Consider the following 17,599-nt stretch of genomic DNA (forward strand, 5'->3'; position numbering starts at 1 on the left):
ACATATAGTGAGGGGCTCCAAGGCCTATGGTATGGAGGAAACAAGTTATGTTTCCTCAGGCTTTGTTTTGGGTCCTGGAATTCAAAGGCTTTAGGTGGGAAGATATGTCCTAGATCCAATGCTTAGTAGCCAGTCCTCATGTTTATGCTTACACTGAGACTGCTGTTCAGAGTGTACTGGCTGTTGTTTGAGTCAGGGTTTCTCTTCAGTGTTGCAACAAAGAGGACTGAAAATTTGTAAAAGGTATTTTCTTCCAGGTGAAGGAAAATCTTTAAACTCCAGCAGAGAGAAGGTCCATCTTCTGTTTAATTGGCATCTCTAGAGAAATTTTGCGTTTGTTATACTTTCTGTTTGAAACTAGTACTGTGGATAATAAAGAGCAGAAAGAAAGTCCCGTCTGGCACCCCTGTCTCCTGTCTGCCATAACTCGGCTATTCCCAATCAAGCAAAACCTCTACAATATTATTAATTTAGTTAAATAAAATGTTATCAATTATTGTCCTTGGCTAATGTTTGAATGCAGTACAACTTCTTTATACATCCTTATTTATATTCCTTAAAGTGTATAAAGCAAAAATATGTAATTTCATATCCATCATTACACCATGGAATTCAGTTTAGTAAATAACTGCCCTAATTACTATCTGGGGCAGGATGAAACCCCAGTTCGAGAATCTAGCTGCACATCTCCATAGCATTTGATAGGATCTACAAAGTACTTATTGTTAGCTCATCTCCCATGATAACAAAACACACAGACACATGAACATTTTAAAGAAAATATGCTGCATCCTGCTCCCACCTTTATTTCTTTTACACGAAGCAAGTCTGACAGATTTCAAGCTCTGAGATTTAAAGACTTCTGAAAGGTATTGACTAAAAGACAGTAAAGATGAAGAAAAAAATAACCTCTCCAAAAACATAATGTACAAATGTAACACTCCCGGCCATTGGTACAAAAAAAAAGAAAAATACACATACACACAGATGCCTATGGTTTCTGCCTTGGCTTTAAAACCAACTTACTACCGCAGATCATTTGTTTGCAGCTTTTTGTTTTATTTAAAGTCCATGAAAGGCAAAAACGAGATATCATCTTGGCATGTATTCTCCCGGCAAACCTGTAAAGTTCCTAGCCTTAAGAGCCTTGTCTACCGTCCTAATATATCCATCAATGACATTCTTCATTTCTTGAGTAAAAGGCTCCAAGGATGACTGACTGGAACCTATCCGTTTGAAATTTCCATCCTTGTTGTTTTCCACACAAAGCAGGCGGTCTTCATTGATGTGCACTTTGAGAAAGGCCAACATTTCTCTTAATTTACCAATAAGGTCCATCTTTAGGTCTTCGTAGTGTACTACAAGAAGTTTCTTCCCATACTGGAGCCAATCTAGAGCATGTGAAGCCCACCATGATGCATAACTATTAACAAATTCCGGCCACTCTGTAAAAAATAGATACACGTTCATCAAAATAAATAGCATAAAGATAGTTTGTGCAGTAATATGGGTAGCTGTTAGTAAAGTTTTAAGGGCATTAAAAACTATTGTCTTTCTAACATGTAACATTTAAAATATGAGTATAATATGCTGCAAATCTAAGTGGCTTATCTGTTTAGCGCTTGATACGCGCAACTTCTCCTGATTGGAGATGTTTTCCCCTAAGGCTTTGATGCCGGCATTCACCTAATTAGCAAGCTGAGCTGTCTTTGTTCCTACCAAACACTACCTGTAATCTCCCCTTATTAAACATAATTGAGGGGTTTTTTTTCTTCTAGCAGTAGTTGCAAACATACTGGCCATCTTGGCCTGTTGATCATGTTTAGACATGACCCTGAACATTATGAGCTGTTAATTTCTTAATTAACTTAAATAAAGCAAGTTATTTCATTATATTTTGTATCAAACACTGTGTGACACACAGGGCCATAGTTAAAAAAAAAACAGAATCATACCAAAATTAACATTACCGTATATACCCGTGTATAAGCCGAGTTTTTTAGCATCCAAAATGTGCTGAAATAGTCTACCTCGGCTTATACTCGGGTCAGCGGTACCCGACCCGAGTAGCTGAGATTGCAGTCACTTTTAATCATTCCTCTACCAACAGTACACTTGGGGAGAGACTGCAATATCCCACAATGCCCTCTGTTGGTTATATGAAAGAATAACAGTGCACCCTCTGTTGGTTATATGAAAGAATAACAGTGACTGCAATATCACACAGCGCCATCTGTTGGTTGTATGAAAGAATAACAGTGACTGCAATATCACACAGCACCCTCTGTTGGTTGTATGAAAGAATAACAGTGACTGCAATATCACACAGCGCCATCTGTTGGTTGTATGAAAGAATAACAGTGACTGCAATATCACACAGCGCCATCTGTTGGTTGTATGAAAGAATAACAGTGACTGCAATATCACAGCGCCCTCTGTTGGTTATATGAAAGATTAACAGTGATGGCAATATCAAAGAGCACCCTCTGCACATGGTAGTGGGACAGTAGGACAATGCACACAGTAATCCGTTTGGCAATTCTCTGTCACCATCAACTTTGCAAAGAAGTCCGGTTGATCGCTGGGGGGGTCGCTTTGGCAGAATGTGCGCTGCTGGGAGACAGGGCTGTAGTTGTGTCTAGGCTTATACTAGAGTCAATAAGTTTTCCCAGTTTTCGTAGGTAAAATTAGGTACCTCGGCTTATACTCGGGTCGGCTTATACTCGAGTATATACGGTAATATTTTATCACTATGGAACACTAAGAAAAAAAAATCAGACATTTTCATAAAACCATTTACTGATTTTTATGTGACTGGCATAAAAAGTCCTAAATTAAATGGCCAGTGTATCCTCTTACACAATGAATATGGTTGTGATGAATATACAGTATTAGGGCCCATTTGCAAACCCAAATGCCGTGTGCAAAATGCAAAAAAGGCAATTTTTGCAAATAGCTGCTGGCTATAACTGAGCAAAAGGATCTGTAGCTTCCTTCACTAATATAGCAGTGACTTTACTCTTCAGTGCTGTAATAATGAAGGGCAGCCTGCAAGGGGGCCTGTCCTTACCAACTACCTTAGAGCAGGGAGGGCCGGATTTACATAGCAGGCACCGCCCCCAGGCCCACCCAGGTTCATCACCCCCGTCCCCATAACACCATGCAACGAAGTACTGGGTAAAAATAAAGTATTATTATAATTATTTTTCATTTTAGTGTTTATGTTAGTGTTTAGTGTTTATGCACATAAGCACAACTGAATGAGATATTGAATGAGTTACAGTATCAAAAAGCTCTTATTATTCACGTGACTATTTTGAAGCAAAAATGAAGCAGTTGCCAAAAATTGCAGTGCAATAATACTGGGAGCAGTACATTACCTCTACTCTTCCAGTGTCTCTCTGTTGCATAGCCAAGATGGCCTCCACATTTCCTGTTAAACTCTGCAATCAAAGCTTTGTAAGGATTCCTGATAAGTAAAATGGAGGAATCATACATTTCTATTTCTCTCTTGCCACTTTCATGAGTCTTCACACATATAGTCCTTCCACTTCGCCAGTGATCCTTTTCCCCTTTAAAGCCTGGCAAAAAATGTAATTTGTCAATATATATGCTTACAAAGTTCAGTCTGTATATAATTAAAGGGTGGTTCACCTTTAGGTTTTAGTATGCTATAAAATAGTTCATTCTAAACAATGTTTTTTTTATTGACCTTCATTTTTTTTAAAGCAATTGCTACTTTTTTCAGGCCCTCTCCTATTCATATGCCAGTTATATTCAAATCAATACACAGTTGCTAGGGTAATTTGGACCCTAGCAATCCGATTGCTGAAATTGCAAACTGGACAGCTACTGAATAAAAAAGCAAAATAACTCAAATCGCAATAATAAATAATAATAAATATTAATAATAAAAATCATGATAATGAAAAAAATGAAAAATTGTCTCTGTAACTCTCTACATCATTCTAAAAGTTACATGTGAATTTAAAGGTAAACAACCCCTTTAATTTAGTAAAGAGTACCACTAATATGAAATATCATCGGCATAATATAGAGAGTAAGGTACCCCTATTGTAACCATACCCCTATTGTAACAGAAAGCCATAACCATATATAAGAGAGGTTCTTATCTTTTTTCAATATTATTATTATTATTATTATTATTAACACAAGTGCCTGTCTGAACCAAACCCATGATGTGCATGTGGTTCTTTTGTACCCCAATTTGCGGTGCAGACTTGGGTTCAGGATTTGGCCGAATTCTTCAGTGTGATTCTGCCAAATGCCAAAGTATTTTTCATTCCTAGATTACATTGAACATACAGATTTACATGCTAAAACAACAAATAATCTATACAAGAGGTAAACAGGGCCCTGCTCAAGCACATATGTAAATCATGCCAAACGTTATACAATGGAAGGGTAACAAAACTTCCCTTTTTACCAAATTTTTGGCAAATTCAACTATGGTTTCAAAAGCATCACAGAATAATCTATGCCTATTGTTACATAAATGGGACAGTAAACATGTTTTACTGCTTTGAGATCTCTACGTGTAATCACTACATACGGATGTTAGGCGATCCGTCTTTCATAGATTTGTGTACAAGGTAAAATAAAGGGCAAACTTAGTCCAACTGAGATTAAGTTTGGTTGGGTTCTAGTGGGATTTGAGGTTTCCAGAAGAAGGCAGACATGGTTCATCTGCAACAACACTATGCCTGAGAAAGTTAATACTTCACCTACACTGAACTAAAAGTCTTTGAAACAACTGTAAGGTTAATCAGGTGTAATGTTTAAAAAAGAAAAAAGAAATAGGGGCAACTCAAACTAAAAATAATCTGTCAAGAGTAGAGCCAGTGAAGTTTAAAAGCCAAGCTACATACTTTTTATTGCAATTAATTACCCAAATAATTGCATAAAGGTGGCCATACACGGGCCGATAAAAGCTGCCGACAGACCAAGTCGGCAGCTTATTGGCCCGTGTATGGGGGCCCCCGACGGGCTTCCCCGATCGAGATCTGGCCGAAAGTCGGCCAGATCTCGATCGGATGGGGTTAAAAATCCCGTCGGATCGCGGCCGCATCTGTTCGTTGATGCGGTCCCGCGATCCGACCGCCCGTTTGTCGAACGCTAGGATCCGATCGTTGGGCCCTAGGGCCCACGATCGGATCAGCCCAATATTGCCCACCTCAAGGTGGGCATATCGGAGGGAGATCCACTCGTTTGGCGACATCGCCAAACGAGCGGATCTATCCGTGTATGGCCACCTTTAGGCTTATACTGTCTGTGCAAATTGTATTCTAATGTTTTTACACAACTTTATAAATATGCTTCTTCATGTATAAGCACTCTGATCTCTCTGGTGATGTGTAAATTAAAGGAGAACCAAACCCTTAATTATAATAACCCCTACCCCCCTACCCTAGATAGACCCCCCCTCCCTAGCTGTTTCCTTCGGTAAGCACTTTACTTACCTCTCTTTGCAGATTCAGCGCAGCAGAGCTCATGGGTGCAATCTTCTTATCTTCTGTCTTTTTTGGGAAGTAAGTGCCGTATCGGTGCATGCGCAGTTGGAAAAGTATTCGGGTTTTTGACAACTGCGCATGCGTCGAAATTGGTGGAAATTGCAGAAGAGCCAAAAACCGAAGAGCCGGAAAATGGCATCCATGAGCTCTGCTGCACTGAATCTGCAAAGAGAGGTAAGTAAAGACTTTGGGGCATTTACCAAAGGCTGGGGGGGGGGGGTGAGCAGGGAGGAGGTCTATGTAGGGTAGGGTTTTTTTTTATAATTAAGGGTTTAGTTCTCCTTTAAAGGGGTGGTTCTCCTTTAAGTTAACTTTTAGTAGGTTATAGAAATTTCAAACCGGAAGGGCTGTTGAATAAAAAGCTAAATAACTCAAATACTACAAATAATACAAAATTTAAACCAATTGCAAATTGTCTCACAATATCACTCTCTACATCAAAGCAAAAGTTAACTCAAAGATGAACAACTCCTTTAAGTGCATCAAGTGTCTGAAACCCTCTGTACTGAAATGAATCACCCCTTCAGATGACTATACCTGGGAAGATTTAAACTCTTTGATTTGTGCCTTTCAGCCCAATTTAGCAGCTCATCAGGCCATGTATGGGCCAATGTAGGCCCATCAGGAGAGGACAACACTAATACATTCCAAACCCGACTGACAGATATCTGATCAAATGTTGTCCAGATATTTACTGGGGAGTAGTGATGGGTGAATTAATTCACCAGCCGTGAATTCGCACGATTCGCCACCAGCGAATAAACTCGCAAAACTGCCGTGAAAATGGCGACGTTTCGGTAATTTTTCGCCGTTTCGCGGGAAATTCAAGAATTTTTCTGTGAAGCGAAATGACGCAAATTCGCCCATCACTACTGGGGAGGAAGTCAGAGAAGGCCCATACATGGGCAGATATGCTTCCAACTCATGTGTATGCCAATCTTTATTTTACAAATCATTGGAAATAAACTTTTTCTATTGCTGTATACACGCAACAAGCAGAAAAGCTTTCCATGAAACATACAAACAAATGTTCATATTTATAAATACCTTTGTTGTACAATGTTCCATCAAAATAATAGCTTCCAGTATAATATCCTGTTGCGTGCTCTATAAGGTGCCTCACCCATGTATTTCCTGCCCCAGGGAAGCTTGATAAAGCAATAAACACTTTAGATTTGATTGGAAGGAATTTCCTGTCCGTGCACCTGGTATCTGAAAAAAGGAATACAGTTTGAATCACAAACAGTTATATTTTCAGTTATATTCACAAGCAATTTTTGTTCCTTTGTATGTAATTAGAAAATGAATCAGACTTGGCATGTTTTAGTATACAAGTTCAGTAAATATTGTATACTACCAAACCTTTCTGCATAGCACTAGATTCAGCTTCCAAAGGAGTTCACTAATCAGCACCACTATCCAAACACATAGAGAAGAAATCATACAGTATTTGTTTTTCCAAAGTTTCAAGGGTAACAAAATTCTTTAAAATCAACAATTTAAAAATGATTTAACTTTTGAACAGTACTAACTATACCAGTCCAATCTTGACACATTTGAGTTTAAAGGCATTCTGTCATGATTTTTATGGTGTAGTTTTAATTTTTAAATTACATTACAAATAATTCACTCTACAATATAAAAATGTTTTCCTGAACCAACAAGGTATTTTTTTAGTTGTTATATTGGTGTGTATTCACTGATCTCCAGTAGTTTTGCCTGATCCTGTTTCAGAAACAGTCAGCATTTCACAATGGAACTGCGTTCAGATAAGCTATTGTTTTTCCTGCTCAATGTAAATGAAGAAACTATTATCTGGTTAGTTTCCCATTGCTCTGTTTATAGGCTGCCGGGGGAAAGGGAGGAGGTGATCTCACTCAATTTTGCAGTGCATCAGTAAAGAGTGACTGAAGTTTATCTGAGCACATGACTAAGGGCATCTGGGAAACTGTCTAGCCACCACGTCAGAATTCAAACTTAAATATAAAAAAAATCAGTTTGCTCTTTTGAAAAATGGATTTCAGTGCAGAAGTCTGCTGGAGCAACACTATAAACAGAGTCATTTTGAAAATCAGAATCCTTGTCCCTTTAATTTTACCAGTTATGGAGTGATAAACATGATATAATTATAATAGCCTACTGTATGTACAGTATGTGCTGGGCATTTTTAGCAGCTGATCATCTCACTGTCCATTTTTTTCTGAAGCCTCCTGCATTTTTCTAAAATGTTGTTCTCCCCAATAACACATTCATTACTTTAATATACTGTAAATTTCCTGATAATTAGGAAAATGTTTTACAAGTGTACTAAAATTTAAACTGCTGTTTAGTAGTAGTTACTATCTTTGAAAATCCACTTATAATTGTTCAAATTAAACTACTGTTTAGAAGTGGGCCGGGTGCACACTTTGCAGTTGCCCAATAACAATGGGAAGAATATATTATATAATACATTTTTTAACATTAGATACTAGGGGGCACATTTACTTATGGTCGAATATCAAGGGTTAATTAACCCTTGATATTCGACTGTCAAAGTTAAATCCTTTGAATTCGAATATCGAAGTCGAAGGATTTATCGCTATTCGTTCGATTGAACGATCGAAGGAATAATCGTTTGTTCGAACGATTAAATCCTTCGAATCGAACGATTCAAAGGATTTTAATCCATTGATCGAACAAACGATTTTCCTTCGATCACAAATTGGCTAGAAAGCCTATGGGGACCTTCCCCATAGGCTAACATTGATGCTCGGTAGCTTTTAGGTGGCGAAGTAGGGGGTCAAAGTTTTTTTTTTAAAGAGACAGTACTTCGACTATCGAATGGTCGAATAGTCGAACGATTTTTAGTTTGAATCGTTCGATTCGAAGTCGTAGTCAAAGGTAGAAATAGCCAATTTGATGGTCGAAGTAGCCAAAAAAACCATTCGCAATTCGAAGTTTTTTTTATTCTATTCCTTCACTCGAACTGAGTCGTAGTCGAAGTAGCCAATTCGATGGTCGAAGTAGCCAAAAAAATACTTCGAAATTCGAAGTATTTTTTATTCTATTCCTTCACTCGAGCCAAGTAAATGTGCCCCTAAATGTATCTTCAGCTATAGATGATTAATGACCTCTTTATCTTAAAAATATTTTATTGATCACAAACATATAGAGGTTTTCTTTGTGCCTATTTAAGTGCATACAAGATCAGCATTTCTGTATTAGCAAGAAGACACACACTGTACCATCTCTTATCTTTGCTCTTAAACAAATATACTTGCCTATCTCCAATTTATTTACTCTGTCAGTCTGGCAGAATGTAACATATGCAATATTGGTATAACCCAGTAAGAATAAAAGACTATATTACAACTCTTGGTGTTTCCTATTTAATGTGAAAAGATTATTCCATTCCCACCACCATTCTAGACAGACTGAATATTAACTGACACCAATGGGAACCTCTAGGGCACCTTAAAATATTTTCTGTGGGTAAGCCTAGGAAGATACATAAATCAATGTCTCCAGGAATAGGTTACATGTTTTATCCATAATGAGAAGATTTAAGTGACTTTTGGTTTGTAAACCCCTAAAATCCATTCTACTGCGATAGTATAAACAGCTCAATCCAAGAAAAGGGTGAAATTACAAGTGAAGCAGAACTGCCCGTTTCCTTGTTCTATTTGCAAGAAAACAATGAAATATAAAGCATCTACTCCACCTAAAAATAGAATATTCAGGTTTGCAGCTTACTAAAGGGCATATAATATAATGAACATCCATAATAGATGGCAGGTTGAAAAATCTCATTGTTATATTGCTGGCAGTTAGGGTCTCAATGCTTTGCATTGTTATTACTTTTAACAAAGACAGCAGACTTACAATAAAATTCCAGTGGCAGTTTGTGGCTTAATCACACATAAACTAACAGAATTGGTGGTGGATGAGGGGGACAAATGGGTGTCCAAATTCACCTTTGTGTAGCCCCCTGCAAAATATTCCCACTAACATAACCAAGCTGTCATTAGCAATGGTTCTTGCTAGTACTCATAACCTCTGAAACCCAAAAACCCTTTGGTTTTGGTCTTTCAAGGTTCAGCCACATTTACTCTTGCTTGCTAAGAAAATGAAAACACTGAACAGTATGTGTTTGTGAGTAGTCTTTCTCTTTAAAGAGTAACTCTCGGAGGAAAATACCTAGGGGGTTATTTACTAAGCTCTGAATACTCGAAATTCCCCCGAAATCTGAAAAATTTGTGATTTTTTTTATAAAATCACAAATTTTTCAGAATTTATCTCACCTGTCGAGGTTGCATAAAAGTCAATGGGAACAGTCCCATTGATTTTTGGTTGTGTCGGGGGTTTCGGGCAATTTCACAATGTTTTCGGAGCCTTCGGGTGAAAATCTGAGCTTTTCCTGCAAAGCAAATTTTCGGGAAAAAATAATAATAAATTAGCGTTAAAACCCCGAGCGGGTTAGATCGGAGTTTGTAGCAGCCGATATTGAGATAAATTCTGACCTTGATAAAGAACCCCCCTGGAGTTAAATGAAGGTTTAAAAGACCAGGAGATAGAATGATTAGGCAAATTACCCATGTCCTTTACATCTGTTAGCATAGCTGTCTCTATTCAGAACTGTTAAACTACTCATTACAACTAAACTTCCATCTCTACTTTATCTTGACACTGACGAAGGCAAGAAAAGAATGAAAACCATAACCAGTGACCAGTCACCCAGGACATAAACTATTCATCTGGCACGCCCTAATGTTCTCCCAGGCACAGAAGGCCTGAGAACATAAAAACTAGAAGCAATAGACTCTAGCTGCTAGCTTCCTCCCAAGAGAAGATAGACTAGTTGCCAATGAGCCTAGATGGAATTAAAATGAAACATTTTTTTTCATTATGTACCCATTTCACTGTCTATTTATCTATTCTTGTATACACTCTAAGGGGCTGATTTACTAAAACTCAAATTTAGCAATTTTTTTCCTGAAAACAAAGTCGACCTAACTCCCTTCCCCAAACTGAACTCATTTATCAATAATTTTTCTCGAAAAAATTGCAGCAACAAAATGCCACGGAAAAATCAAACAAATAAAGCGTCAATTCATATGGTTCGGTTGACGCTCTGAAAACCAGATTTTATTGAGTTTTCGATGCGAAAATTAGACTTATTCGCAAATCACAATGTCAAAAAACAACTTCAGGGACATGACCTTGACAGGTATGAGATGGCGTATTTTTGGATTTGGAATTTTAGCAGCTTTGGGGTATGATAAATCTCTAAAATGTCAAGTTTTTTTTCCACACAAAAAATTCTAGTTTTACCCCTAAAAATCTCAACCAGAAAAAAATTGAGGTTTAATAAATGGGCCCCTAAAATTCTAAATTCTAAAAATGATGAGTTTCTTCCACAATTTAATTCAATTGAGATTTTTAGATTCAGATTTTTCAATAAATAAGCAAACATTCAAGTTTTTTTTTCAAAAAGTGAGATTATTTGAAGCAGAAAGAAACCTCTAAAATTACACAAATTTGAATTTTGATAAACAGGCCTCAGCATGTTGGTTACAATGAACATTTCTGAGTCTTATAAATAAAAGACAAAATGAAAACCATCATTAGGGTCATTAATGCATTATCACAGATAAAGGAGTCGTTTCTTACACTGCAAGATGTTGAAATTGCAAGAGACCTGAGAGCCATCCAGACTGTTTATTACTCAATTGATTCTTTCTCCCTGCAGGAATCTAACAAGAGCTTGGCTGAAGTCATATGATAATACAGTATGCAAGCAGCTCTGCCTAAGGACGCATGAATTATTAAATAGCTTCACTCAGGTGGCTCTGGCTTGTGTCACTGCATAAGTATTTCATCTTTGGAAAATATGTAAGTGATAATGTGTCATCTAGTTATTTCTCAGATCAATAGATATACTGTCGAACAAAAAGAAGGCTCTATGACTGTAGCTGTATAAGACCATGAAAAAAAATGGATATACAGGATAACAAAAATTAAACCTCAGTATATCACATCCTGTTATTATATGTACATATACAAAATATTCAACTACGAATTAAAATATATCTGAGCAGTAACTTAAAGATCCAAATTAATTCTATTATATAGAATCTTGCCATTTGCTGGATCATAAAAGCAAGTGTATTGGGATTTTATATATAATTGCATGACAGTACCAGTAATAATACAATTTTTTTCTTTGAATACAAAATGAGATGATTTATACAGATGAATGCAAAATATTATACTTATCTATATTATATTTATATCTATTTATTCATGAAAAAAACATAATACAGTGTCCTCAAGCAATATTCAATTTACTATAAAGTAAATATGTAAAGGTATGTGTAAAGAAGGATTTTAAATGACTTGACATTTATATTCCTGTACTAAAATAGGATTTGCCTTCCTGCTAATTAAATATTGTCGGGCTCTCCTGGAATTTGAGACAGGGACCTTTGGGTTTCTGGTTCAATGTCTTAACCACTGGGCCAGGTGAGCAGTCTGCAGGGTTGCTCACTATATATTACCTGGCCTTTGCAGCCCCAGCCCAGCAGCAGCCTGATTGGTTTGCAGTCAGCCAATTAGGGTCGACTCTGCCCTATTTAAGGCCAGCCCTCAAAACACTCCTTGTCTGAGCATTGACTTCCCAAACTAGCAGAGTGGCATTGTCCCTAGCTAAGGGTTCCTGCTATAGCCTCCTTTCCTTTCCTTGCCTTGTCTGAACTCTTCCCTGTCTTGTCCTACCTGGCTCTGAACCTTGTCTTGTCTTGATCTGCCTTACCTTCCCTTTCCAGTTTTGCTCCGGTCCTGCTTTAAACCTTGATTTTTCCTTGCTTTAACCTTGCCTTGACCTTGCCCTACCCAGCTTGCCTTGCTATTCTGAATCTTGATCTGCCTTAACCTTATTCTGCCTTGACCTTGACCTGACCTTGAATTTCTGGTTCCTGCTTTCTGTTTTGTGACTTGTACCCTGTCTATATCTTCCCTCGTCTCGCTCTGCCTTATCCTCCCTCTCCGGCTATCCCATCCTTTCCTGCTATCTACTTCAGTCTCCTTCTGCTCTAGTCCTCCCACTATAAGGTCCTCCAGCTATGCAGTCCTCCCACTATCTGGTCCTCCCGCTATGCAGTTATCCTGCTATCCAGTCCTCCCGTTTTCAAGTCTGCTCTTGTCTCCTGATCTGATCTATGCCCACACCGTCCTGTCCCATCCAGTCTGTTCATGTCCTGACCTTCGCCCTCTTCATCCTGTCTAGTCCAGTCTTGATCGTCGCCCTCTCTGTCCTGTTCCGCTCTACATCTGTTCCAGTCTGACTCATCACCCTCGTCACCCTGTTCCTGTCCTTTTCCTGTCTGTGTCCCGTGGGTTCAGCCAGATCTTGCCTAAAAGACTCGCTTTCCTTCTGCTGCCTCCACAGCGCCCCCTACATTATCCATTACAAATATACCCTCACTTTAGGTGGTACAGTAAATGCATACAAGCAATTCAGCAATATGCTTAAAAAGGAAATGTAGACTAGAGGCAAAAAGCACATTTTCCTAGCCTAGACTAGATGTCTTTTTTTAATAAAATGTACTCAAATGTCTAAATGTCAGTGCCATTTAGTAGGCACAATTTGAAGTAAGAAAAGCTGTAAACAAATCTGAGATCTGAAAACAAATTACAAAATAATTAATGACTGTAATTAAAGATAATTCCATATGACGGTATGAAAGTATCTGAAATAAACGTTACACTAAATACCCAGTAATCACACTGACAATGTCAAGAAAAGATTTTTTTCTTTAATATAAAATCATAAAATTAAAAAGTAATAGAAAAAATAAGTTTGCCAAAAAATAAAAATGCCAAAACAATTATATTACAATCTTATTGTAGAAATCAAAGGCAAACACACTGCACACAATCACAATGCTATAGGAATCCAAAACTACAGTATCATAAATTCTTTGGGGTGAAGGTGTAGTCCATATAGTTTTGGGTGTGTAGATAATGTTATGCAGTTCACAGAGGGTTTTTTTCAGCACAAAGGTATAAGGTATATTTGATCATCTCCTTTCTATTATTGCAAATTGATTAGCAGGTGATGTACCAAGATATCATTGATCACTGTATGTACCACGTGTAGGTATGATTTGTAGGATCATGCTCAGAACTATAGCCCTAAAGTCACACAGATAAGCTATTGTAATTGGAAGGGGGATGGAGCCCTTTTGGGATGGTGCTTATTAGTTTGCTGGCAGCAAGAGTAAAAGCTATAAATTGAATGTCATTTACTTCACTTTTATTAAATTTAAAGCCCTGGGGAATAGATGTGACTTCTATTTGTCACTGAGGAAGGTCAGATATAAATACTATACTATATACTTTCACAAGGGACCAGTGGAAATAAATCAATTATAATCACCTGTTCCATCTCTGCAAATATCTCTCTCATACCTTAATGATTGCGTTCATTTTTGCATTAAGTTCCAGGGCTAGTTTTTTTTATAACCACACAGCAGATCCACAAATCCACATTTTTATTTGCCACTTCAATAAACTAATGAACTTGCTGTGAAGTGCAATTTAACTGCAACGTTCAACATCTGAATCACTTGAATGAGCAGTTTTTATCCTTTACCTTGTACAGGTGTTTGATAAACAGAACAGTAATTCTCTTCCCTTAGTGCCTCTGATTCATTGGTGCCATTCAGGTAGCCAGCACACAGCGATTCATCCAGGGGTTCATAAAGGTTGAACTGAACTGTTGGGTAGCCACAGAAGCATTCTGACCATTTCACAATTGCTAACGGATACTCCTAGGAGTGAGGTAAAATTAAAAATATAAAAGAATATTAAGTTAAAATTTAAAAAAAATATTACATTTACATTTTTATCAACATATGAATGCAAATAAAATTACCCAAAAATCTTAGTACATGTATGGAACTTGTTATCCAGAATGCGTGGGACCTGGGGTTTTCCGAACAGATCTTTCCATAATTTGGATCTTCATACCTGTAGGGGCCGATTCACCAAGGGTCGAATATCGAGGGTTAATTAACCCTCGATATTCGCCTGGGAATTAAAATCCTTCGACTTCGAATATACATTAAAATATTTGCGCTAAAACCCTTCGACTTCGAATATCGAAATCGAAGGTTTTTAGCGCAAATAGTTAGATCGAAGGAATAATCCTTCGATCGAACAATTAAATCCTTCGAATCGAACGATTCGAAGGATTTTAATCCAATGATCGAAGGATTATCCTTCGACCAAAAAAACTTAGGCAAGCCTATGGGGACCTTCCCCATAGGCTAACATTGAGTTCGGTAGGTTTTAGATGGCGAACTAGGGGGTCGAAGTTTTTTCTTAAAGAGACAGTACTTAAACTATCGAATAGTCGAACGATTTTTAGTTCGAATCCTTCGATTCGAAGTCGAAGGTCGAAGTAGCCCATTCGATGGTCGAAGTAGCCCAAAAAACACTTTTGAAATTCGAAGTTTTTTTACTTCGAATCCTTCACTCGAAGTTAGTGAATCGGCCCCTTAAGGTGGCCATACACGGGCCGATAAAAGCTGCCGACAGACCGAGTCGGCAGCTTATTGGCCCGTGTATGGGGGCCCCCGACGGGCTTCCCTGATCGAGATCTGGCCGAAAGTCGGCCAGATCTCGATCGGATGGGGTTAAAAATCCCGTCGGATCGCGGCCGCATCTGTTCGTTGATGCGGTCCCGCGATCCGACCGCCCGTTTGCGAACGTGAAGGATCCAATCGTTGGGCCCTAGGGCCCACGATCGGATCAGCCCGATATTGCCCACCTCAAGGTGGGCATATCGGAGGGAGATCCACTCGTTTGGCGACATCGCCAAACGAGCGGATCTATCCGTGTATGGCCACCTTAAGTCTACTATAAAATCATGTCAACATTAAATAAACCCAATGGGGTTTGCTTCCAATAAGGATTAATTATATCTTAGTTTGGCTCAAGTACAAGGTACAGGAAAAGATCTGTTATCCAGAAACCTGCTAGAAAAATTGCGGAAAGGCCCATATACTCCATTTTAATAAAATATTTCAAAATGTTAAAAATTGTCTCCTTTTTCTCTGTAATGAGAAATCAATCAATGGAATGGATCCCAACTAAGATATGATTAATCCATATATAAAAAAAATAGAATAAAAATATATATATATATATTTTTTAATTTTGACTTGATATGGAGATCCAAATTACAGAAAACCCCATGTCCAGAGCATTCCGGTTAACAGGTCCCATACTGGTATAATAGTTTTACAATACCTATACTTGGCTTCCTATTTAACATGTACTTTGAACTAAAAATATATATAAAGGTATCTTTACCCTGGTGTAAATCAGGATCATACCAATTGTATTATATGGCATATAAATGGAATGGATATATATATATATATATATATATATATATATATATATATATATATATATATATATATATATATATATATATATATGTATATTAAAATTCAAAAAAAGATTTACTGGATACAAATGTTTTAGGAGATCTTTACAAATAAGTTATTTGCACTACTTGCACATATGAGAGGGATAAAGAGTGAATGGAGCATATTGAAATATACATTACATGACGTAATTGTAAATAAACGAATTAAAAGAAAGTGTCTAACATAACAGCTCATCGTGAATACGTCCATTATGGGACATTTGAAAAAATATAGGGTTTATTTCAACAAGATTTTACAAGAAGCCTGTCCTACTTCGAAGAAAACGACAAAACAGACTTTTATTCCTGTTAAAAACATAATGAAATGACTTCTGAAGAAACACACACATTCACCAGAAATTGGTGTGAAATCCTGCCGAGGAAGAAGATGAAATTCTACAACTCTACAGATTTACATTTACCCATGCAGAGCTGCTAATAAGCCATTTTTTTTTGAACATTAATATCTAGCATGTCTCCCAAGAGCTCCTCCTGAAATTTCACCGGCAGATATATTAGATATTCATGCAGATTTCAGTTTATAACACCAGTACCAGTTGTGCCGAGCATTACTATTTTCACGGTGAATATAAACTAGGTAGCTTCTGACTTTAAAGTGAAACTGACAATAAACTGTATCTCCTGCACCCCTAATGCCACCATTAGCCAGTACATTAACTCCTTATTAGTGATGGGCAAATTTATTCGGCAGGCGCAATTTTTGCAGCGAATTTGAGCGATTCACCACCGGTGAAAAAATTCGCGAACCGGCCGCGAAAATTCGCTGACGAAATTTGCAAATTTTTCGGCGCAAATTAGCCCATCACTACTCCTTATAGATTAAAACAGGGACAATAATCACATAAGAAAAACAAAACACGTTTGTGAGCCTACTCTATGGGGCACATTTACTAAGCTCAAGTGAAGGATTCGAAGTAAAAAAACTTCGATTTCCTGAGGTTTTTTTTGGGTACTTCGACCATCGAATAGACTACTTCGACCTTCAACTTACGACTTCGATTCAAACTAAAAATCGTTCGACTATTCGACCATTCGATAGTTGAAGTACTGTCTCTTTAAGAAAAACTTCAACTACCTACTTCGCCACTTTAAACCTACCGAGCTTCAATGTTAGCCTATAGGGACCTTCCCCATAAGTTTGCTAAGCTTTTTCTGATCTAAGGAAAATCCTTTGATCTATGGATTAAAATCCTTTGATCGTTCGATCGAAGGATTTTACTTTGAGGGTCGAATATCGAGGGTTAATTAACCCTCGATATTCGACCTTTAGTAAATGTGCCCCTAGGTAAAAAATGACCTACTTTTATTTTCATGCATAGATTTATAAATCTACATAGAAATTGTTATCATTTTATTATCTTGTTAACAGATGCCGTTGTTTCTGGCTATAACAGCTGAGAACACCTCACCCAGCATCGTTCCTAGTTTGAGAACACGTGTATATAAGTGGCAATTTGAATTTTTATTTTTGTAAAAAAATCAAGTTTCAGAGGAAGTATTTCTGGCCAAAACGGATACACTGGTGCATCCTTATAACTGGCTTTATGGTGGCACAACAAAAAAAAAA

At 37.5% G+C, this 17,599-nt stretch overlaps 1 protein-coding gene across 2 annotated transcripts in view; it reads right to left on the reverse strand.

Moving 5' to 3' along the window:
- Nucleotides 1-790: 790 nt before the first annotated feature.
- wscd1.L (WSC domain containing 1 L homeolog) overlaps nt 791-17,599 on the reverse strand; it is a 179,126-nt gene continuing 162,317 nt past the window's right edge. For both annotated transcript variants that reach the window (XM_018246329.2, XM_041581873.1), the window contains 4 exons: nt 14,167-14,344; nt 6,579-6,743; nt 3,381-3,581; nt 791-1,445 (listed from right to left, as the gene is read on the reverse strand). In XM_018246329.2, coding sequence (XP_018101818.1) covers nt 1,093-1,445; nt 3,381-3,581; nt 6,579-6,743; nt 14,167-14,344 — 897 coding nt within the window. In that variant the 3' untranslated portion in view covers nt 791-1,092. The remainder of the gene's footprint in view (nt 1,446-3,380; nt 3,582-6,578; nt 6,744-14,166; nt 14,345-17,599) is intronic.

The sequence above is a fragment of the Xenopus laevis genome, chromosome 2L (genome assembly GCF_017654675.1).
Source record: "Xenopus laevis strain J_2021 chromosome 2L, Xenopus_laevis_v10.1, whole genome shotgun sequence".
Lineage (NCBI taxonomy): Eukaryota > Metazoa > Chordata > Amphibia > Anura > Pipidae > Xenopus > Xenopus laevis.